At 44.5% G+C, this 25,245-nt stretch overlaps 1 protein-coding gene across 1 annotated transcript; it reads right to left on the minus strand.

The window, feature by feature from the left end:
* Positions 1 to 5,957: 5,957 nt before the first annotated feature.
* LOC139544673 (protein kish-A-like) lies at positions 5,958 to 10,385 on the minus strand. Its single transcript, XM_071351974.1, has 4 exons — positions 10,314 to 10,385; positions 9,803 to 9,912; positions 7,230 to 7,264; positions 5,958 to 7,072 (listed from the first exon to the last, which is right to left on the minus strand). The coding sequence occupies exons 1-4, from the start codon at positions 10,314 to 10,316 to the stop codon at positions 6,972 to 6,974; spliced, it is 249 nt and encodes an 82-aa protein (XP_071208075.1). The 5' UTR covers positions 10,317 to 10,385; the 3' UTR covers positions 5,958 to 6,971.
* Positions 10,386 to 25,245: the final 14,860 nt, after the last annotated feature.

Below are 25,245 nucleotides of genomic sequence, written 5' to 3' on the forward strand. Positions count from 1 at the left end.
GGAGTCAAGCCAGAGGTTCCTGCCAGCTCACATATCTGTGATGTTGATTAAGCAACTCACCCAAACGTTTCATCCAGGGGTGGTGGGGGAGGGTCCAGATGGGGTGAGGAGTTTTGAGGTGGGGGGCTCATAACAAAAGCACAGAGGGTCCATTCACTAAGGAAGAGGCCTTGTCAGGTTTCGTGGTTTAATTTAAGACAAGTTGCAGTACCCCCAGATGTCTCCCCAAAGCCATAATTTCCCTCCTTCTGCTCCTTCTCCCATCTCTTTCTTTCCCTCTGTCCCTCGGATTTCTCTATTATGGTGAAAACCTACTACATACCTTTCCATTCCTAGAATCGAGGACGGTCTTAAGTCCCCAGCTTCAGTTTCTAGACTCTAAACTATTGTAGTTTCCCCGAGAGAGAGAAAGAGAGAGGTCGAGAGAAGACTGGCGAGTTTGATGGAGATGAGAATCTGTTGAGTAGGCCAAACTTCACAGCTTAATCACCTTGGCCCAGAATCCTCTCCTATAACGTTAGCAAACATTAGGGAAGCGTTATGGGAACATTAGCTAGCGTTGTGTAAGTGGGTGTGCATGTACGTGTGTTAGTCAGCAAGGACTAATGGGACTGGAACACACAGTAGACCTCAGATGCTCCATCCCAGGCCTCTGTGTTAAAGTACGTTTAATAAAGACATGTGGACACAGTGCTGCTTTGAGAAACTAACTGGCCAGATAAACCACAGTGAACGCCTTCTTCTGTTACTGTTTAACACTGTTAAAAACTGAAGAAAGGTTTAATAGAGTCCCATAGTCTCAGTGAAACCGTTATTAGTGGAGTCTGTTAGAGACTGGAGGGGGGATAGAGCAGAGTCAGGGGTGCTAGGTCAGCCTCATTTCTCCCAGCTGTGTAGCTAGCTGTCTAAAACCCTGCCTAAAAGTCTGTCTGACCTGGCTCCCTCTGTATCCATCACCCTCTCTTTTAAGTCACATACATAAACACTGGCAAACACACTACAGACCCTGGAAAGAGATAGAAACTGCAAGATCTGACAGCACTGTATCTGGGTTACAGAGCTTACACATGATTCCAAACTCCATCTCTTTACAGATCCCTCTCCGTGGTGTCTGAAGGCTGAAGTTACTAGATCTGCTGAGCCAATGGCTGAGTCTGAGTCCAGTTCTGTCACCACAATAGGCAGTCACTCTAACTCTACACAGTAAGGAGTAACAGACGCATGCATGCACACGCAAGCGCACACACACACTGAGCTGACTCTAGAGGTGTCTGTGCCCATCATTCTACCCTCACACTGCACAGAAGGGCTAAAGACACTGGACAAACAAGGTAGTTAATGTCAGCAGAATTTATCCTCACAGCTTAGCAGTAGCCAAGGTGGTGTGTGCGTTCTGGCCCACTACTTCTGCCCTGTTGTTTCTCACAGTAACAAGTAGCAGTGTTCTAACTCCCTAGCTCTAAAATGGTCCTGTTTCACCACAGTAGCACAGGGAACTCTTCATTAAAATGGCCCCGTTTCACCACAGGGAACTCATCATTAAAATGGCCCTGTTTCACCACAGGGAACTCTTCATTGAACTTAAAATAAAATGGTGAATCCAAAACAGAAACATTAGCCCTGAACCCTGGAATTAATCATGGTGAAAAGTACATAAGTCAGTCCTCATCCCCATCAGCATAAATAGCCATGGAAGTGCATGTTCCTCTGAGCCAAAGGAATAAAGGAGTGCAGGGTGACCAGTGAGTCAGTTCTACAAACAGGGTCTACAACACACAGAATTACCACTGCAACTTCAAACCACCAATTAAATTAACATCAGATAGCTCTTACTACACTTGCTCATCAGCTCTGATGATACGGCCAATTTAGCCACATTTATTCTTTCTAGAATGGCTAGATAGTGACTGTACATGTCTTTCATCCCCTGAGACCCGAGGCAGACGACAAAAAGTCTTCATTACCTCCAGCTCATCCTGGAAGCCATTTAGACCAGGGTGTGTGTGTATATACAGTGGGGAGAACAAGTATTTGATACACTGACAATTTTGCAGGTTTTCCTACTTACAAAGCATGTAGAGGTCTGTAATTTTTATCATAGGTACACTTCAACTGTGAGAGAAGGAATCTAAAACAAAAATCCAGAAAATCACATTGTATGATTTTTAAGTAATTAATTTGCATTTTATTGCATGACATAAGTATTTGATACATCAGAAAAGCAGAACTGAATATTTGGTACAGAAACCTTAGTTTGCAATTACAGAGATCATACGTTTCCTGTAGTTCTTGACCAGGTTTGCACACACTGCAGCAGGGATTTTGGCCCACTCCTCCATACAGACCTTCTCCAGATCCTTCAGGTTTCGGGGCTGTCGCTGGGCAATACGGACTTTCGGCTCCCTCCAAAGATTTTCTATTGGGTTCAGGTCTGGAGACTGGCTAGGCCACTCCAGGACCTTGAGATGCTTCTTACGGAGCCACTCCTTAGTTGCCCTGGCTGTGTGTTTCGGGTCGTTGTCATGCTGGAAGACCCAGCCACGACCCATCTTCAATGCTCTTACTGAGGGAAGGAGGTTGTTGGTCAAGATCTCGCGATACATGGCCCCATCCATCCTCCCCTCAATACGGTGCAGTCGTCCTGTCCCCTTTGCAGAAAAGCATCCCCAAAGAATGATGTTTCCACCTCCATGCTTCACGGTTGGGATGGTGTTCTTGGGGTTGTACTCATCCTTCTATTCCTCCAAACACGGCGAGTGGAGTTTAGAGCAAAAAGCTCTATTTTTGTCTCATCAGACCACATGACCTTCTCCCATTCCTCCTCTGGATCATCCAGATGGTCATTGGCAAACTTCAGACGGGCCTGGACATGCGCTGGCTTGAGCAGGGGGACCTTGCGTGCGCTGCAGGATTTTAATCCATGACGGCGTAGTGTGTTACTAATGGTTTTCTTTGAGACTGTGGTCCCAGCTCTCTTCAGGTCATTGACCAGGTCCTGCCGTGTAGTTCTGGGCTGATCCCTCACAATCCTCATGATCATTGATGCCCCACGAGGTGAGATCTTGCATGGAGCCCCAGACCGAGGGTGATTGACCGTCATCTTGAACTTCTTCCATTTTCTAATAATTGTGCCAACAGTTGTTGCCTTCTCACCAAGCTGCTTGGCTATTGTCCTGTAGCCCATCCCAGCCTTGTACAGGTCTACAATTTATCCCTGATGTCCTTACACAGCTCTCTGGTCTTGGCCATTGTGGAGAGGTTGGAGTCTGTTTGATTGAGTGTGTGGACAGGTGTCTTTTATACAGGTAACGAGTTCAAACAGGTGCAGTTAATACAGGTAATGAGTGGAGAACAGGAGGGCTTCTTAAAGAACAACTAACAGGTTTGTGAGAGCCGGAATTCTTACTGGTTGGTAGGTGATCAAATACTTATGTCATGCAATAAAATGCAAATTAATTACTTAAAAATCATACAATGTGATTTTCTGGATTTTTGTTTTAGATTCCGTCTCTCACAGTTGAAGTGTACCTATGATAAAAATGACAGACCTCTACATGCTTTGTAAGTAGGAAAACCTGCAAAATCGGCAGTGTATCAAATACTTGTTCTCCCCACTGTATATATATATATATATATATATATATATATATATATATATATATATATATATGTGTGTGTGTGTATGTGTGTGTATGTGTGTGTGTGTGTGTGTGTGTGTGTGTGTGTGTGTGTGTGTGTGTGTGTGTGTGTGTGTGTGTGTGTGTGTGTGTGTGTGTGTGTGTGTGTGAAGCCATCAGGGGCGGAAGGATAGTTTAGGGCCTGTGAGTGGAGTGATGCTAAACGGAGACGGAAGGAAGGTTCCCCTGGGCAGAAGAGAGGAAGAGAGATGAAAGTGAGGAGCTTGGAGTCGAGATCAGACACTCAGACCCTGTTCTGCCAGGGTTAACGAGGTTAACAAGTGTGTGTGTGTGTGTGTGTGTGTGTTAATAAGCCTATTCTGTCCATCAGGTGTTGCTGTAGGCCAGTGGTAAACATGCTGTAGTTGATGTGTTTGGTCAGCATAATTTTCAACAGGATTTAGGTTAGGTAGGTCACAGCACTGTAGGCCTCTCTGACACAAAAATGACAGTATACAGCAGGACCCCTACAGTACAGTCAGTCAACCCAGTATTCAAAGGGTCCACTCCTGTCAACTAACTAACTGATTCCCTGCACAAGTAACAGAGAACTTATGAACTCAATAAACCAATCAGCAGTAGGTTGTGTTCGCAGTAGGGGTTGGAACCGTTTCAGGAAACAGAATCAACACCCAGAAAATAAGAACATGAGGAACAGAATCAGAACCGAAGTGATCTATACTGTTCCGGAACAGAACCATTATTTTAAAAGCATGGGAACTGGTTAATAATGTTATTTTACATTCCAAGCATTTTTTTCCCAGTCCCACAAAAAAAACCACAAGAAAGTGCCTATGCAAAGCCCTCTATCACTCACTTTTTCCAGCTAGAAATCTTTGCCAGTGTGTGCATGTGTAGAAACAAATCTGGACACTGACTGTAGGTCTAACCTCTCACATTAATATTAACTCCTGCAGAATTAAGCATTTCTTGCAGTAAAATGATACACCAAATGTAGGCTAGGGAACAGGAGTGGAGAAATAGGATTTCTTTCTTTCAGCATCTAGAGAGAATGCGAATGCACAGCTAGCACCTCTACAGAGACTATCTTTATCAGCATCATAAAAGCTGAAAGTATTTCAACCACATAAAATATGCATCCAAGCCAAACTGAAATCTAATCAGAAACATGTTGGCTTGTTTTCACAGCTTTCTATTTCCAAACAACCAGTCAAACTGTTGTCATTTGGACATTTTGCTAAAAAAATCTTTCCATTTTTTTGTTTGCAATTTCTCCACGAGCCCTAAACATCTTTGCGCTGCAAAAGAAGCAGAGATAAAATTACTTTACCGATGTCAACTAGATTGAAACATTCATTCTATTGATTTATGACATTCTGGTGAGCAAGGTTTTATTTCGACTAGGGAAACAATGGCAGAAGAGAAGTTGCATGTATCTAAGTTGACTAACAAATAGCCTACCAAAACGTCTGAAATCCTAAGCGGAAACATTTAAAAACCAGACAAAGATTCAAAAAGCATTGTTCCGCCGTCTACCACGCATTTTCTAAATTAGAGGGTTACAGTCGAGTGCGGGCCTCAGATTTTCAGGTTATTGCATAGTCGTAGTCGTGCGGGTTCTTTTTTTAATTGAACCTTTATTTAACTATGCAGGTCAGTTAAGAACAAATTATTATTTTCAATGACGGCCTAGGAACAGTGGGTTAACTGCCTTGTTCAGCGCAGAACGACAGATGTTTACCTTATCAGCTCGGAGATTCGATCTAGCAACATTTTGGTTACTGGCCCAATTCTCTAACCACTAGGCTACCTGCCGCCCCGCGCACCACTACTACCTGCCCCCCCTCCGAAGCATCATCGACTAGCCTACTGACATTAAAAGCTGTTCGTCTCTGCTGTTGGACCATGCCTAGATGGGAGACACGTCTGACCTGCCAAATGAAATAAATTATCCAATAAATTATCCAGACGTTGGCTGGAGTTGAGTTCATTTGTTGACCCACATCAACCTAACAAACTCCAGTACCACTGCCAATCCCTCCACACCAGCCCCCCACCCAACACCAATCCCACCAGTCCCTTCAGGACAGTCCCCCTCAACACCAATCCCTCCACGACAGTCCCCCTAAAGCCAATCCCTCGAGAACAGTCCCCCTAACGCAAATCACCCCAGCCTTCCGAGGGGGAAAAACTATACTAAAGAACTGCAAATACAACCATTGTTCTAGAATACCAGGCTTTGATTAAGGGTCGGGCTCCAGTGTGTGTGTAGCCATTATGTAGTAGAGATTTGGCCTGTTTTCCAGTTTCTTAATGTGTATTAGGAGATTCTGTCTGTTGTATGTACAGGCAACAAGTCAAACAGGAAGAGAATCCCTCAGGAGACAACTACAGTTGTCTTTACTTCAGATTTAATGACAGTTTGGCTGTAGTGGTGTCATAATGGGCACGTTCCAGGTCCTATTGATTTCAGTCGCGCTACACAGTAATTCAAAAGGCACTCGCACATCTGAGCAACCTTTTTTGCAGGTGCATGGTAACAATTAGACAAGATGAGGGAAAAAGGAAACCGCACACTGCTCTTGATAGTATCACTGATCTTTAATAAGCTTACGTATCGGCCTCACGGCCTGTCGCCCTGCACAGACCATCAGATCTAACGACTGCAATAAAGACAACCTGGAACACTACCACAGGGTCGCGTTTCACCAAAACAAGATCAATCAGTTAGCTAGTTAACACTAATCAAATACTTATTTTCTGAATGAGAATTTAAGTTGAATACAGGGTTAATGTTTCTGAAATTTAGCCACTTCGTGACATACCCCCAGTGATCAATGAAAAAACGGAATCCTGGGTTACAGTAAGGCACAACTGTCCAATAGTCTAATCAATGGAGTCTTATGTACAGAAAAACAGTCAACTATCAGAACACTCCTGCCCAAAATCTGTCCATCTACCATATGGACCTCATTACAAATCAGAGTGCAGTGAAAAACATGGGGCAATCCCTACGGTTAATACCAGAGGACAACAACTGTCAATGTTTACAGAGAGATCCAGGAGGCCGTTGGTTAACAACTGATTGAGGCTAAACTGTGAAATGGCCACCAGGAGAAGGATGGAGGGAGGGATGGAGAAGGAGGGATGGAAGAGGGAGGCTTGTGTTTTTCTCCAGAGTGGGTCCCTATGTGTTACAACAGTCCATTAACCGCGACCCCCGCGGCCCCCCACCGAAGAGAAACACAGCTGTGTCCCGTACAGGCCTCCTCTGTGAGAGTGGAGATACTGCTGCTGGTTCTCCTGAATGACTCAGTCTTCTTTATTCCGCCACTAGGAATCCCAGTGTGCGGGGCAGGGTGGGTAGTTGGAGAAGAGGATGGAGAGGGCCATGATGACACAACAAACCGCCACGTACGGACTCTTCCTCTCACCTGGGGGGGCAGATGGTAGAGGTCAGAGGTGATGACTGGAGATTTCAGAAGCTAACAGAAAAACCTCTGGCCACAGTATTTCAACACTGGGTTATAAAAGTGCAACAACTTATAGATGGCCATCAGCACATGTCTTCTAGATCTGGGTTCAACGTACCTATTCTAGCACATTTCCAGAAGATACCCAAGAGGCTGAAAAAAGAAAGAAGTAATTTGAATTAGCTAGGTAAAGAGTAGATCAAGAGAGATACAGACAGTCCATATATACTGTAAGGAAGAGGACAGTCAGTGAACTGACACATCAGGGGGTCCTCAGTTTAGTAAACACACATGTGGACTGACTGAGTGGGTGAATGTAAGGTGATGCTAGAGGCTACTAATTAGCCCACTAGCCCTCAACTGAACTGGCAGATGGAAATGATGTGTGTCCATATCTTGATGGGGATGATTAGGGGGATCAGACAGTTGAATTAATTTCCTTCCCCTCAGTAGCGGCCATAGAGGAGGAGGGAGAGGGGAGGCAGAGTTAAGTATTGTTAGTAAAAGAGAGAATGTGACCGAGTCTGAAGTGGCCATGACAGGCCTGATGGGTTGGTAGGACAATTTCTCCAGACTAACCACCCACTGTCTCCAAGGTCATGTCCCAACCACCTCAAACAGCTTCCTTCCTTTTCTCCTTTCCTGTGTTTAGTTTATTTATTTTGGTGCTTTCAAGACAACTGGGAACTTGGAAAGAAACTAGGTCAAATCATGACTTCAGTGATCTTCAGGTCAGAAAGTCTGAGTTCTAGAAAGATGCCCGAGTTTGATGACCGTTCAAAACTATTTTCCCAGTCAGAGCTCCCCCCCGGCATATGTCTCATTTTCTTCTTGACCTCAGAAATAAAAACAGATATGCGAAAGAAGTGCAGCGGGAAAATAAAATCCAGTCCCATGTATGTATGAGGAAGACCAGACAAGAAACCATGTGAGAGAATTGGGACTGAGCACAACCTCTGCTCTGTGACAAAGGTCAGAGGTCAGAGTGTAGACTGCGTGTAAGCACTCGGTCTACAGTCGGTCTGCAGTGCAGTCGGAGTCGGTCTGCACTGGAGTTTTAAACCCCACAACAGAACACACTATCCTCTCTCTCCATCACTCATCTCTGTCTGTGTAGAAAAGCTTTAGCCCACCAGAACCGCTACTGGAGAGACTCACATTGGTTCAGCCAGCACTCTTCCTATTTTACCCCATCTTGTCTTTTCTTCCCTTCCTTTCCCTTTCTTTTCTTTAGCCAAAAGAAGAGAAGAGCTGGTTCAGTTGCTTGTCTAAACACACTCAGCACCATATCACTGCTGAATGATACCAGTCCCCTTAGAAATAACACAAATAACAATATCCAATATTTAGATTAGTAGAACACATTTAGAAAGTGGAAAAGATGTGCGTTAACGCCAGCACTGTAATGCCCAGGCAGTGTGTCATTCTAATTTGTCTTGGAGAGTGTGTGTTTTCCGAGCTCAGATCACTGGCTCACAATAATCCCCTAATTTCCCCCTAACCCAACATGTGGCACACAGCTTGTTGCCTTAGCCTCCCTCGCTCAGAGGAAAGAGGGAAAACACAGTTGTGAAAAGAGAGAAAGAAAGACTGAACTGTTGTGATGTTATCAGCACTTAGGTTCCCCCCACCAAGAACAACATTGAACTAATGTGATGTGTATGTATGATGTGGCCCCAAATACCAAACCCACTCAGATTCAGAAACAGTCACTTGTCTAGTTTATGATAGTGATATAATCTTGTTTATCACCGCTAGTAGCTGCAAACACTTCCTATCCTCTAAAGGAACACATAAAAACACAAAGCTCTACTCTCCTCCCCAGAGCATTACATGGATGAAGTGGAATAGTCAACACAGCCAGAGGATCTGAGTAGAGACCTACACATGCGAAGAGTCAGTGACAGACAGAATAGTCTCTCGAGGTAGTTAGCTGGCTACCAAGTGTGAGATTTGGTTATGGGTTCCCAGAATGATGAGAGTGCTTGGACAGGCATCATGGGTTGAGCAATGATGTTAGTGTATCAGAGATGGATTACTGCTGGGGTTAAAGTTGGCCGTTGGGGTAACATCGCTTTCCCTGAATGTTGTCTTTCAGAAGCTAACAAATATAGGCCTCTAGGCTTTAACTCAGTGGATGAACATCACTGTCTGTGTGGGTGTTTTAGTGTGATAGAGAAGAAAAATACTGGGACATTGGCTCTAGCAGGCTAAGTCCAGGACGGTGGATGGGTAGTTAACAACTAGGGCTTTAGCTCAGTGGGATAACACTGTCAGTACATACTAGAGCTGGGACAATAAACCAAAAGTTTAGACACCAACCATAACATATCGCTGGCATTTTGCTGATACTGTTCATTACGATAAATAGCCTATACTAGAAAAATGTGATGTTTTAAATTAAATACATTTGTTAATATGGGTGACTGTTAATCAAACTAGTAGTACGTAGTAGTTTAAAGGATCATAAAAAAAAAAAAATTGGTGCACATTAATGTTATAAACGTATCTTTCCATTTATCGTTATCGCATCAATTCAGGCAACTTATCATAATATGGACATTTGTCCATATATCGCCCAGCTCTAGTACATACCCCGTTGTATTCTTCTCTGGCAGGCTAGGGGCCAGCTAGGTTTCTGAGGTAAGACCTAGAGCTTTAGTTCAGCGGGCTAATACTGTCAGTAAGTACCCGGTCTTGTTCTTGTCCAGGAGACTGGGTGCCATGGCTCTGAGATAGGCACAGGTACAGCTGAGCAATAGGATCACTGTCAGCAGGCTCTGGAAGTTAAATATGGCAGACTAGAGAGGGAATGAGAGCGGTTATCGCTGGTTCAACATCCATCATCTTTCTAGGATGCATTTATGACTCCACATAAGCAGGGTAGCTAAATTATACATTATTTAATGTAATGACATAGCTATTGTAAAGTCATAAAATTGTTTAGTTCGATCACAGCTAAATACAAACAGGCTACTTCAAGTCTGTTACTACAATTGGATGTTGGAGGTTTTTTAAGTTGTCACAGGTTTCCAGGTTTATGTAATTGTGCTAAACGCTAGCCTCGACCTTTCAGTGGGACACGTTCCTGACAGTTTGAGGGAAACCTCGTCTTAACAATAATACACAAAACATAGCTTAATGCGGCGATTGACGTTATTACATCTATGCTGATGTTTAAGACTTTAATTCAACAACTCACCATGTCGGAGGTAGGTCCGCTAACTAACTAGCTGCCACCTCACAATTCCCGTAGCGTCGCACACAGATGACGTGAACGGAACAAGAGACGAACTGAAACCGCGGCGCTTTGCCATCAAGAATAATAACTATCAATAATGACATTTTCATTAAACTAAATCAGCCTGCTTTTCTGTTTTAATCAGGTCCCTACACAGGCTCCAAAGGATCCTGTGAGGGCGGGACATTTCCTGGCGACAGTAGTCCTTGCAGTGCTTCTGCCGTTAAGGAAACTTGTCGGCTGCAGATATAATGTCTAGCTTCTAGGACACTTGTACCGTTAATAACTGTGGCTATAAATGCTACAAAATCCACCTTATTCACAATAAGTGTATCCAGATCACATGATTAACATATAACATTTGCAACTGGTTGTGGTTCATCCACCGCCATATCTTCTTTGGAACTGTGGCCTCTTGTCCCTTCAACACTTCACCACCTCCACATGGGGGATTTGCTGTACAGCCCTGATCCTTGTCAATGGCCCAGTCCCAAAACCTAGACCTCACTTTAGTCTAGTCTACCCGAACCCTACAATAGTCTGATTAATCAGGCTGTAATACACAATTCATTGGTATATACAGCCTGAAACGAATGCCTTCAAAATCGTGTATATGTTCCTTACAAGCCAGAATGTTGGATACAATTATATTTAAACTTACTTTACCGGTTCTCTGTGCGCTTTGTCCTTCGGCTGCTCGAAATTTGAGGCAAAATATCCATAGGAAAGTATTGTTTACATTACTTTTTAGAGAGCGGGTAGGTATTTGTTTTGGTTCGGCACCTAGGTAAAGTTAGTTTTATATATTCTCACCTCAAGAGCTATTGAATCAAGCATGCCAAGACAATGAGTGTATATCTGAATCAGGGTAGGATGTAGAACAATCCATAGCTATGTTAGCCAAGATAATATCTGAAGCCAAGATGGTGCATTTACATTCTCCTTCTCTCCTTTAATGGTGTTGTTTTAGTGACAGAATCTATTAATTACCAAGAGGAGAGGGATTGAGGAAACTCGGAGAACAGAGGTTGTTTCAGGACCAGTGTGAGCAGGAAAGAGGAGGGACAGAAAAACACACATTTTAACAGAGGAGTGTGGCGTTTTCAGTCTGTGGCAGTGGCACTAAGTGGTGGACAAACTCATGAATTGTGACTTTGTTAGATGGGTAGGAGAAGCTAACGCCTGCTATTACAGAGTTGTACATAGCTGTGGATTGTTTGGTGGCTGAAATAGAAGCACCTGTGTTTAGTATTTTCAATTTCTCCTGTTCTTTTGAAGTTCCTGTGCTCTCTCTTTCTGTCATTGTGTCTGTCATTATTCAGAGGTTGTGCGTGCATGTGATTGTGAAGGTGTCTGTGTGTTTTATTACAGATTGTGTGTGTCTGTTTGTCAGTCTGTCTGTCATTACTGGCCGGCTGGTGTGTGTCTGTCAGTCTGTCTGTCATTACTGGCCGGCTAGTGTGTAGATGCTAGGGGGAGATAGTACAGATGTTACTAGGGGTTAATGAATGACTGTACAACAGGGTGGGTTAAGCTCCATGGTCCACATTTACAATGCTGCACATCTAAACTTACATCACGGTCACTGAGCTCTACTGTGTGCAACTTCTTGGTGTAACAGAGTATAGGCCTAGTGAGAGTCTGAGGGGAACTGTTAATTACTCTCCTCTCAACTCTCCTCTCAGCTCCGTAGTTAGGAAGAAAACATAAGGGCCTGTTACAGTTTCTGAAGCTGTGATGACAAATCCAGTGGGGCTGCCAGTCACTGCCTGATGGTTTACAGATCCAAACCCCCTCAACACCCCTCTCTAATCTATGACAGGAACAGGTGTGAAAGGAATGTGGTGAAGGCAAAGCATGCCACTGTGACTATAGTCATTAGTTTAACTGAAGTAACTAGCAGATGGGTAGAAGTTTCTCTCCTCTCAGCTCCGTAGTTAGGAAGAAAACATAAGGGCCTGTTACAGTTTCTGAAGCTGTGATGACAAATCCAGTGGGGCTGCCAGTCACTGCCTGATGGTTTACAGATCCAAACCCCCTCGATACCACTCTCTAATTACCCCCCTTGATACCCCCCCCACACCCCCTTAAGCCCCCCAAACCCTATCCAGGTCCCTAGCAGACCCATCCTGTGGGTTCGGTACAGTCTTTGATAGTGCAGCTGCTAAGTTTTTTTTTAGTAAATACAGCAATGCTATATAAAAAGTGTTTATGAAAAACAACTGCACTGTGGAAGTACTAGGCTAGAAGGTATTTGTGTGTGAGAAGTAGTGTATTTGATGGTGGTTTGCTGGCTTGTCCAAGGTGAGGCAGAGCGTTTTACTGTTTGGCTGTTGTCTAACGCAGCCTGTGCTACCTCCCTGCCAGGAAAATTATGAAATAATGTCTGTGGATTTTTTTCTCAATACTTTGTTACTTAAACAGAATTACAGACAGTTGTTTTTCTGCAGGTGTGTGTGTGTTAGATGCGTGTGATGGTGTGTGAGGTCTGTATTTTCTCAGAGTCAGATACTTCCTGTGAGTGGAGGGGGCGGGACTTAGGTTCTGTTTTTTTGTTACCGCTGACTGGCGGACATAACACATGGAGAGGAGCAGGTAAACAAACACACACACACACCTATCTAAATAATCACCTGAATCTCCCTCCCTTCCTTCCTTACAACCTACCTCCCACCCTCTGTTCATGTCTGTAGTATCAGAGGATGCAGAGAGGGAGGAGGCAGAGGAGTTGGAAGTGCAGACAGAATGTTACATCCAAGACCTCCAGCAGGCCCTGAGTGGGACTGGAACCTCCTCTACTGACTACAGCTTCACCTTGACCTCTAACCCCGGCCTATTCCGTGAGTGGTGTGGCAAGTCATAACATAGGCTGTGTTTTCTGCCCCAACAAGTTAAGGGATTTAACGACTTTCCCGAACTGTAACCCTTCCCGAAACTTAACCCTTGGACATGATGCTTAAAAAAGCTAATATCGGAACCATGACGTGAAAATATTAGCATTTGGAAACAGTGCCAGGGAAAATAAAACCAAAGCATGGATTGCTGTCAAACCTTGTCCAAAGACTGTTTATAAGGTAAGGAAACCACTGTAATTTTGTAATTTGGGCAAAATATCTCCTTAAATGTTTATTTTAGCAAGATAGCCATTTGTCATGTGATATCGAATCTGTGTACAGTGTCAAATACATTTTCAGGTTAATGTGATTTCATCATGAGAATCAACACTTATGATGTTTTTATATGATGTTATCTTTAAGAGAAGTTAATGGACGTGAGACCAAACTGTGTAGCCGAAAACCTTATGTCGTATCTTATATCATATCTCATGTCCTCATTGTTTTCTCAGGACCCTCTAACAAGCACTTATTGAGCTCTAATTAGCACCCAGGAAGGCATTGATACCAGGAAGGCATTGAGCCCAGGAAGGCATTGAACCCAGGAAGGCATTGAGCCCAGGAAGGCATTGAACCCAGAAAGGCATTGAACCCAGGAAGGCATTGAACCCAGGAAGGCATTGAGCCCAGGAAGGCATTGATACCAGGAAGGCATTGAGCCCAGGAAGGCATTGAGCCCAGGAAGGCACTGAGCCCAGGAAGGCATTGAGCCCAGGAAGGCATTGAGCCCAGGAAGGCATTGAACCCAGGAAGGCATTGAGCCCAGGAAGGCATTGAACCCAGGAAGGCATTGAGCCCAGGAAGGCATTGAACCCAGGAAGGCATTGAGCCCAGGAAGGCATTGAACCCAGGAAGGCATTTTAATGTGGTGAAGTACCACTAGGCTCTAGGAGGTTGCCATTCATTAAGAGTGTCATATACCTGTAGGCCAGTGGTGTGATGCAATACCGGTATGTTATTATCGCAACCTTGGGAAATTCGGCTTGCAGCTTCACATTATATTAAAACACACAAGTCAGTCAGGCAATCATACCAACAGCAGGGTTGTATTGGTACTACAGTTGATGGATCATTCAGGAGTGTTTGTTGTTGTTTCCGAGTGCTAACATAAGGCTCTGTGATGTCATCCTAAGATATTCATGTCTTCCTCCCACTCTGTGCTTTGACAGGAAAATGATCCTCATCACGTTGTAAAGTAGAATACAGTACTATCACTATGGAGGTAAACACACACACACAGCCAACTAACAGCTTAGTGACGGTCAGTGTGCTCAGAGGTCGACCACACGCACACACACACACATCTGCTTCGTGCTGTGTTGCCATAGTAATAATGTCATGATAGAATGGAAATCCTAGTGCATGTGTTTCAGTAGAAAATGGAAATGAATAGAATTGACTGTTTCAGAAAGGAGAGTTTTGGACAAGGCCGTTCACAGAACACACTGTGGTGTATCATCCCTGAGGAAAAAGCGCCTAACATTTTTCTGTTGCTCAACAGTTAATAATAAATATTAATTAATTCATCATAGAGATATGACTCATTATTATTAAAGGGTCCATGTCTAATGTCTGGTCATTCAGCCCTTGCAACAGCACAGTGTGTGTATGTGTGTATGTGTGTGTGTGTGTGTGTATGTGTTTGTGCCTATTGTGTAACTTTTGCAGAGAGTGAGGGTTTAAAGACACCAGTTGTAAGGAAATGAAGAACCTTACAAAACCCATGTAGAACCATATACTGTAGAACCATGCAGAACCCAATAGAACCCTGTAGAACTGTCCTGGACTGGGAGAGTTAGGAACATCTGGGTGGTTATTGGGTAGGCCTTGATATAAAGATTGGAATGTGATCTTCATGTTTTTACTGCACATGACTGTCCCAGAGCATCAGCCCCAGGACGGCTCCCACATAGCTGTGAGTGGATTATCACTATTACCGTACCAGCAGTGATCAGTTTATCATCACAACAGCAACATGCGTTTGACTATAAACTCCCTGTAGCACTCACTTCCGTCATCATGAAGTGCTTTGAGAGACTAGTCAAGGATCATATCACCTCCACCTTACCTGACACCTTAGACCCACTCCAATTTGCATACAGCCCCAATAGGTCCACAGACGACGCAATTGCAATCACACTGCCCTAACCCATCTGGACAAGAGGAATACCTATGTTAGAATGCTGTTCATCAATTACAGCTCAGCATTCAACACCATAGTACCCTCCAAACTCGTCATTAAGCTGGAGGCCCTGGGTTTCGACCCCGCCCTGTGCAACTGGGTCCTGGACTTTCTGACGGGCCACTCCCAGGAGGTGAGGGTAGAAAACAACATCTCCGCCCCGCTGATCCTCAACACTGGGGCCCCACAAGGGTGCGTTCTCAGCCCTCTCCTGTACTCCCTGTTCACCCATGACTGCGTGGCCCTGCACGCCTCCAACTCAATCATCAAGTTTGCAGACGACACTACAGTGGTAGGCTTGATTACCAACAACGACGAGACGGCCTACAGGGAGGAGGTGAGGGCCCTCGGAGTGTGGTGTCAGGAAAATAACCTCACACTCAACGTCAACAAAACAAAGGAGATGATTGTGGACTTCAGGAAACAGCAGAGGGAGCACCCCCCTATCCACATCGACGGGTCAGTAGTGGAGAAGGTGGAAAGTTTTAAGCTCCTCGGCGTACACATCACGGACAAACTGAAATGGTCCACCCACACAGACAGCGTGGTGAAAAAGGCACAACAGGCTGAGGCTGAAGAAATTTGGCTTGTCACCAAAAACACTCACAAACTTTTACAGATGCACAATCGAGAGCATCCTGTCTGGCTGTATCACCGCCTGGTACGGCAACTGCTCCGCCCACAACCGTAAGGCTCTCCAGAGGGTAGTGTGGTTTGCACATCGCATCACCGGGGGCAAACTACCTGCCCTCCAATGTCACAGGAAGGCCAAAAATATCATCAAGGACAACAACCACCTGAGCCACTACCTGTTCACCCCACTATCATCCAGTAGGCGAGGTCAGTACAGGTGCATCAAAGCTGGGACCGAGCTTCTATCTCAAGGCCATCAGACTGTTAAACAGCCATCACTAACATTGAGTGGCTGCTGCCAACATACTGACTCAAATCTCTAGCTACTTTTAATAATTAATAATTGGATGTAATAAATGTATCACTAGTCACTTAAACAATGCCACGTTATACAATGTTTACATACCCTACATTACTCATCTCATATGTATATACTGTACTCTATACCATCTACTGCATCTTGCCTATGCCGTTCGGCCATCGCTCATCCATATATTTATATGTACATATTCTTAATAATTCCTTTACACTTGTGTGTATAAGGTAGTTGTTGTGAAATTGTTTGATTGCTTGTTAGATGTTACTGCACGGTCGGAACTAGAAGCACAAGCATTTCGCTACACTCACAGTAACATCTGCTAACCATGTGTATGTGACCAATAAAATAGGATTTGATTTGATTTGAAACAGTCATATATGGCAGTCTTTTACCACCTAGTCATTGGGATCCCTCAGATCACTGATATTGTGCAACTTTACATTTGATGTGTCATTTAACAGTACGAATCCAGCATTATTATAGTATGTGAATAATGGAATATTGTTCTTCTCCTCCTGTCCCCCTCTGATGTGTCTTTTCTCCTGTCTTCTCCTCCTGTCCCTCTGATGTGTCTTTTCTCCTGTCTTCTCCTCCTGTCTTCCTCTGATGTGTCTTTTCTCCTGTCTCCTCCTCCTGTCCCTCTGATGTGTCTTTTCTCCTGTCTTCTCCTCCTGTCCCTCTGATGTGTCTTTTCTCCTGTTTTCTCATCCTGTCCCCCTGATGTATCTTTTCTCCTGTCTTCTCCTCGTGTCTTCCTCTGATGTGTCTTTTCTCCTGTTTTCTCATCCTGTCCCCGTGATGTATCTTTTCTCTTGTCTTCTCCTCGTGTCTTCCTCTGATGTGTCTTTTCTCCTGTCTTCTCCTCCTGTTCCTCTGATGTGTCTTTTCTCCTGTCTTCTCCTCCTGTCTTCCTCTGATGTGTCTTTTCTCCTGTCTTCTCCTCCTGTCTTCCTCTGATGTGTCTTTTCTCCTGTCTCCTCCTCCTGTCCCTCTGATGTGTCTTTTCTCCTGTCTTCTCCTCCTGTCCCTCTGATGTGTCTTTTCTCCTGTTTTCTCATCCTGTCCCCCTGATGTATCTTTTCTCCTGTCTTCTCCTCGTGTCTTCCTCTGATGTGTCTTTTCTCCTGTTTTCTCATCCTGTTCCTCTGATGTATCTTTTCTCCTGTCTTCTCCTCGTGTCTTCCTCTGATGTGTCTTTTCTCCTGTCTTCTCCTCCTGTTCCTCTGATGTGTCTTTTCTCCTGTCTTCTCCTCCTGTCTTCCTCTGATGTGTCTTTTCTCCTGTCTTCTCCTCCTGTCCCTCTGATGTGTATTTTCTCCTGTCCTTTCTCCTGTCTCCCTGATGTATCTTTTCTCCTGTCTTCTCCTCATGTCTTCCTCTGATGTGTCTTTTCTCCTGTCTTCTCCTCCTGTTCCTCTGATGTGTCTTTTCTCCTGTCTTCTCCTCCTGTCCCCCTGATGTGTCTTTTCTCCTGTCTTCTCCTCCTGTCCCTCTGATGTGTATTTTCTCCTGTCCTTTCTCCTGTCTCCTCCTCCTGTCCCTCTGATGTGTATTCTCTCCTGTCTTCTCCTCCTGTCCCTCTGATGTGTCTTTTCTCCTGTCTCCTCCTCCTGTCCCTCTGATGTGTCTTTTCTCCTGTCTCCTCCTCCTGTCCCTCTGATGTGTCTTTTCTCCTGTCTTCTCCTCCTGTCCCTCTGATGTGTATTTTCTCCTGTCCTTTCTCCTGTCTCCTCCTCCTGTCCCTCTGATGTGTCTTTTCTCCTGTCTTCTCCTCCTGTCCCTCTGATGTGTCTTTTCTCCTGTCTCCTCCTCCTGTCCCTCTGATGTGTCTTTTCTCCTGTCTTCTCCTCCTGTCCCTCTGATGTGTCTTTTCTCCTGTCTTCTCATCCTGTCCCTCTGATGTATCTTTTCTCCTGTCTTCTCCTCCTGTCTTCCTCTGATGTGTTTTTTCTACTGTCTTCTCCTCCTGTCTTCCCCTGATGTGTCTTTTCTCCTGTCTTCTCCTCCTGTCCCTCTGATGTATCCTTTCTCCTGTCTGCTTCTCCTGTCTTCCTCTGATGTGTCTTTTCTCCTGTCTTCTCCTCCTGTCTTCCTCTGATGTGTCTTTTCTCCTGTCCTCTCCTCCTGTCTTCCTCTGATGTGTCTTTTCTCCTGTCTTCTTCTCCTGTCTTCCTCTGATGTGTCTTTTCTCCTGTCTTCTCCTCCTGTCCCTCTGATGTGTATTTTCTCCTGTCTCCTCTTCCTGTCATCCTCTGATGTGTCTTTTTTCCTGTCTTCTCCTCCTGTCTTCCTCTGATGTGTCTTTTCTCCTGTCCTCTCCTCCTGTCCCTCTGATGTGTCTTTTCTCCTGTCGTTCTTTTGTGTTCAGAAGAGCTTTGTGTGTGTGAAGATGTGTGGTCTCTCTTTATGTGTGTGTGTGTGTGTGTGTGTGTGTGTGTGTGTGTGTGTGTGTGTGTGTGTGTGTGTGTGTGTGTGTGTGTGCGTGTGTGCGTGCGTGCGTGCGTGCGTGCGTGCGTGCGTGCGTGCGTGCGTGCGTGCGTGCGTGTGTGTGTGCGTGTGTGTGTGTGCGTAGTGTCACAGGTCTAAACTACCCCTGAACCGACTGATCATTCTCTCTGAGACCTGCTTTGAAAACCACCTCCAGATCCAGCATGTGGATCCATTTACACCAGGACTGTGTGTATGTGTGTGACATGGCTATGTGTGTGTAAATGTGTGTACAGTGTGTGTGTGGCATGGCTATGTGTGTGTTAATGTGTGTATGTGTGTGGCATGGCTATGTGTGTGTAAATGTGTGTACAGTGTGTGTGTGTGGCATGGCTATGTGTGTGTAAATGTGTGTATGTGTGTGTGTGGCATGGCTATGTGTGTGTAAATGTGTGTATGTGTGTGGCAGGGCTATGTGTGTGTAAATGTGTGTACAGTGTGTGTGTGGCTTGGCTATGTGTGTGTAAATGTGTGTATGTGTGTGGCATGGCTATGTGTGTGTAAATGTGTGTACAGTGTTTGTGTGGCATGGCTATGTGTGTGTAAATGTGTGTATGTGTGTGGCAGGGCTATGTGTGTGTAAATGTGTATACAGTGTGTGTGTGGCAGGGCTATGTGTGTGTAAATGTATGTATGTGTGTGGCAGGGCTATGTGTGTGTAAATGTATGTATGTGTGTGGCAGGGCTATGTGTGTGTAAATGTATGTATGTTTATGGCAGTGGAGGTTAATGGATTTCATCCCCAGTAGATGAACCAGTGTAAAGAGAGTACCTGTATGATCAACCCGGGACACAAACCTGTGTTCACAACAACAACATTGGACTTGACCTCCTCTCCCTCTCTCCACTTTCTATCATCCTGTTATCTGGTTACCAGTCACCTCACCACCTCTACACTACCACTGTGAATTCCTCACAGAAACAGCAGTGGTTACAGCAGTGGTTGTGACTCATATAGGAGTAATCCAGTTTAATGTAGGACACCACAGTGATGTAGTAGCGACAGGCTATCTAAATTGCTCCTAATTCTCTCCAGTAGTTAATAATTGAATCTGAGTCACAGAGAGCGAGAGAGAGGGAAATCGAGAGAGAGTCTGAAACAGTAGCGTTTCTATGACAACTTATGGAAGCTCTGCCCAAGTCAACATTCTGTAGCCAACTTGGTGCGATCCATCATGATACCGGCCAATAGTGTTCTGGGCCAAATCATTGTTGACCAATCGTTTTACTGCCCATGTCTTTACCGGCCAATTAAGTAACTGTCCAACTCGTTAGTGTCCAGCTAGCTTTACTTAGGCCTGTTAAAGTCCTAACTAGGGCCCTGAGGTTTCCCTTGTCAGGTCTCTAGTATTCAATGTAATGTTGTAATATAGGTAATATTCAGTCTAGTATTATTAGGTTGATGTTTAGTCTGCTGATGTTTACCTAATGTTACTCAGAGGAGATGAAGTCATGACTGGCACATATTACCCTGCTGTAAATATACCAGAGGAAGAGGGAGGGGGGAGAGGGAGGGAGGGAGTGTGTGGGTGTGTGCACTAGTATATGTGTGTTACAGGTGCACAGATTAACTCTTTCCCTTCCCCAATCTTGCCCCTGTCTCCCCCAACCCTCTCCCTCCTGGGTTCTGTGTTGTTTTGTGAGATTCAAGAGCCAGTGGAGGAGGTCAGAGCGTTACTGACTCACGGTCTAGAACGTGGAACCCCACTGCAGAACTTCAACCACTCACTAAAGGAGGAAAATCCAAGTTATAGACTTCCTCTGCTACCACACGGAAAGCGGTACCGGAGCGCCAAGTCTGGGACCAAAGGCTCCTCAACAGCTTCTACCCCCAAGCCATAAGACTGCTGAACAATTAATAAAATCGCCACCGGACAATTTACATTGACCCCTGTATATAGCCTCGTTATTGTTATTCTTATTGTGTTACTTTTTATTATTACTTTTTATTTTAGTCTACTTGGTAAATATTTTCTTAACTCTTCTTGAACTGCACTGTTGGTTAAGGGCTTGTAAATAAGCATTTCACATCAAAGTCTACACTTGTTGTATTCGACGCATGTAACAAATAAAGTTTGATTTGATTTAAACCACAGACTCAGACATGAGCTACAACACATCAATGCAGAGTAAGAACACACACACACACACACAGCTCACTTCCCTTCTTTCTAGGAGTCATTACCCTATCCCCATAACTCTACAGGGTGGGGCCGCCACTGCACGTCACATTGTCTAGGGGATGATGTCACGTGCATGTGCATGTGTGTGCGCGTGGCTGCTGAGACTGGAAAAGAGCGCTGAAAGGGGGCCTCAATGACGCACAGACTACAGAGCTCAACACAGAGACAAAGATCAAACACACATACACACACAAAGGATGAGGGAATCCCTCCAAAGTGATTGTTGAAGGCAGCTCCCATCACGTAGAGTGAGCCCATGTGTTTCTGATCATCTCACTGCTGTAGTTTCTCTGATTCTCAAATAGAAAATAGAGGGATTGGGTTTCGGATGGGGGGAAAAAACCATGTCTAGGTTCCTTGGCAACCAACACCAGACGCAACAGACCCAAACCCTGCCTGTATTCAGAGGGAAGGGGTGGCTGGTGGCTAGTGGCTGTGTCAGGGCTGGGGTATTCGATTATGTCCCCTTAGGTTATCACAAGGTTATCTAATGATATAAATATCCCAGTCACATTGTTGCTGCGTTGCTGCATTTTCTTCCACCCCCTCAAAAATAACTCTAACCAACTCTAACCCTGCTCTCCTGTTCTGGCTCTGATAAGTTGGGGCGGGGGTTGCAGTGGTACATCAGTGGTAAGGAGACTAGAGTCAGAGCTGTACTCTGACTTTTTCCTGGTGATGAATGACAACAAAGCCAAGATACACAGTCTACAGGAGAACATCACACACCTGCAGGAGACCAGGTACATAGTGCACACACATCCCCCATCTATGACCTAACCTAACGTTATCCCACAGGGGTTTGTCTGAACATGAGGAACCGCTCATATAATGGCCACACCCCTCTGAATATATGTCTCCTGTCATATATTCATAATCTATAGTATGTGGTAACACGTTGTGATATCATGACGTTATCCAAAACCATACTGTTCAATATAAATTGATTTCAAGACCTCCCTACCCTGGGCAGTCACAGCCTGCCTCAACAGCACCTACCCAGGGTATACAAACACACACACAGAGTCAACAGCACTTACCCAGGGCAGGGTATATACACACACACACACACACACACACACACACACACACACACACACACACACACACACACACACACACACACACACACACACACACACACACATTTATTATCACCATAGTAGTTGTAAACAGGAAAGGAAGTTCTTTGTTATACAGAGCAGCCTGGTCTTATCTTCATGTAATAGAGGGTAAACATTTAGAGATCTTTAGGAGATGGAGTGTGTGTGAATGAGTCTCCCCCAATATTTACATTTGTAATTTAGCTGATGTTCTTATCCAGACTGATTTACAGTAGTGAGAGCATACATTTTCATACTGGTCCCCTGTGGGAATTGAACCCACAACCCTGGTGTTGCCACCACCATGCTCTACCAACTAAGCCACACAGAATTATACAAGGTATAGAAATATAAACACATATAAAGAAGAAACACACTTTCAAGTGTCCTTGAAGTTATTAAAAGTTAACTCGTCACTGGCAGTGTGTTTACGTAGTGGTCTCGTAGTGATGACATAAGAGCGTGTGGGACCTGCCTCCTGGAGAGAGTGTTTGCAGTCGATTTACACTGTTAGTCAGGGAGGTTACTGTGGGTTATATTAAAGCTTTGTGCTTGGGGGGCGAGGTAAGTGTGCATGCGTGTGAGTGAGAGAGAGCAGGGGAAACTGGTCTAGTGGGTATAGTACACTAGGCTGGTATAGTAAACTAGGCTGGTATAGTGGCTATAGTACACTAGGCTGGTATAGTGGGTATAGTACACTAGGCTGGTATAGTGGGTATAGTACACTAGGCTGGTATAGTGGATATTGTACACTAGGCTGGTATAGTGGGTATAGTACACTAGGCTGGTATAGTAAACTAGGCTGGTATAGTGGCTATAGTACACTAGGCTGGTATAGTGGGTATAGTACACTAGGCTGGTATAGTAAACTAGGCTGGTATAGTGGCTATAGTGCACTAGGCTGGTATAGTGGGTATAGTACACTTGGCTGGTATAGTGGATATTGTACACTAGGCTGGTATAGTGGGTATAGTACACTAGGCTGGTATAGTAAACTAGGCTGGTATAGTGGCTATAGTACACTAGGCTGGTATAGTGGGTATAGTACACTAGGCTGGTATAGTAAACTAGGCTGGTATAGTGGCTATAGTGCACTAGGCTGGTATAGTGGGTATAGTACACTTGGCTGGTATAGTGGATATTGTACACTAGGCTGGTATAGTGGGCATAGTACACTAGGCTGGTATTGTAAACTAGGCTGGTATAGTGGGTATAGTACACTAGGCTGGTATAGTGGGTATAGTACACTAGGCCGGTATAGTGGCTATAGTACACTAGGCTGGTATAGTGGGTATAGTACACTAGGCTGGTATAGTGGATATTGTACACTAGGCTGGTATAGTGGATATTGTACACTAGGCTGGTATAGTGGGTATAGTACACTAGGCTGGTATAGTGGGTATAGTACACTAGGCTGGTATAGTGGGTATAGTACACTAGGCTGGTATAGTGGGTATAGTACACTAGGCTGGTATAGTGGGTATAGTACACTAGGCTGGTATAGTGGGTATAGTACACTAGGCTGGTATAGTGGGTATAGTACACTAGGCTGGTATAGTGGGTATAGTACACTAGGCTGGTATAGTGGGTATAGTACACTAGCCTGGTATAGTGGGTATAGTACACTAGGCCGGTATAGTGGCTATAGTACACTAGGCTGGTATAGTGGGTATAGTACACTAGGCTGGTATAGTGGGTATAGTACACTAGGCTGGTATAGTGGCTATAGTACACTAGGCTGGTATAGTGGCTATAGTACACTAGGCTGGTATAGTGGGTATTGTACACTAGGCTGGTATAGTGGGTATAGTACACTAGGCTGGTATAGTGGGTATTGTACACTAAGCTGGTATAGTGGGTATTCTACACTAGGCTGGTATAGTGGGTATAGTACACTATGCTGGTTTAGTGGGTATAGTACACTAGGCTGGTATAGTGGGTATAGTACACTAGGCTGGTATAGCGGGTATTGTACACTAGGCTGGTTTAGTGGGCATAGTACACTAGGCTGGTATAGTATATTGTGGTTGAGATGGTAGATAAGGGCTGTAATAGGGGTGTATAGTCAGTTAAGTGGGCCGTTCTGACTGAGACAAGGTTTACTTACTTTTCTTATATGTGAGGCAGGTAATGGTAGGTATGATCCCTAGAAGTCTCTTGGTCTCTCCCAGCTGTGTGCTGTGATTGAGGTGGTGGAGTTATATCATGGGTATTTGGTTGGTAGGTAGGTAGGTAATGGATAGTGGTAGTATTTTTGTAGGCACTAACTCTGCCATGGTTCGTTGGACAAAGCCTATGGGAAAAATAAATTGTGTTTTTGTAGGGTTTTGGATAAACGCAGAAAAGAATGTCTGTGGTAAACACAGGTTAGGAGATCATATATGTTTTGTTCTATGAGATCATCTTCATCAGCTAACGTCACTTTTTGTGAATTTTGACAAATGTATGTAATTAAAACAAGCACATATAGGCACATAAAGGCTTCATTATTCATAAAGGTCATGTTTAACTGACTGATATTATCTCATGGAACCAAGCGTAAAAGATATCCTAAGCCTGTGTTAACCTCAGGCCTTATTTTTGGTGATTATTCCCAAACCCTATTCTTTCCCCATTAATGTTTCCCATAGGAATGGCTGAACGAACCAGAGGTAACTCATTTCTGGGTTTTAGCACTACAAGCTGGTGTGCTCTATTCAGTGACTATTCACAGGTTCTTGTGTTGCTTCGGTTGCTACGACAATGAGTCAGTTTGTTGGTGTGTTGCCAGGAAGGGCAGAGGGGATGGGGAAAAGTGGTTGTTTTCACTAAGAGTTTGAGAAATACAGTGTGTGTGTGTGTGTGTGTATGTGTGCACGGCTGTGTGTATAGCGATGTATTGTTAACTGTGTGTGACAGAGTTTATAATGACCTAGGTGTCACATAGACTGACCACATATACCCAATGTCTCACCCACTGCAGTTGTTAGCTTGTTATGGTATATATACCTGCCTGCCTGGCTACCAGCTGCCTGATGTGATGAATGAAGTAATTTACCTTAACACAGTGTTTTTACAGACTGCCAGCCTGAGTGACCTTGAGACTCACGTTG

Source organism: Salvelinus alpinus, chromosome 18, assembly GCF_045679555.1.
Source record: "Salvelinus alpinus chromosome 18, SLU_Salpinus.1, whole genome shotgun sequence".
Classification (NCBI taxonomy): domain Eukaryota; kingdom Metazoa; phylum Chordata; class Actinopteri; order Salmoniformes; family Salmonidae; genus Salvelinus; species Salvelinus alpinus.

Coding starts and splice junctions, on each gene's coding strand:
- LOC139544673 (XM_071351974.1), bottom strand. Junction 7,265..9,802: donor CTGGACAAGAACAAGACCGG/GTACTTACTGAC, acceptor TTCTTTTTTCAG/CCTCTTGGGTATCTTCTGGA. Junction 7,073..7,229: donor CTGGAAATGTGCTAGAATAG/GTACGTTGAACC, acceptor CTGCCCCCCCAG/GTGAGAGGAAGAGTCCGTAC.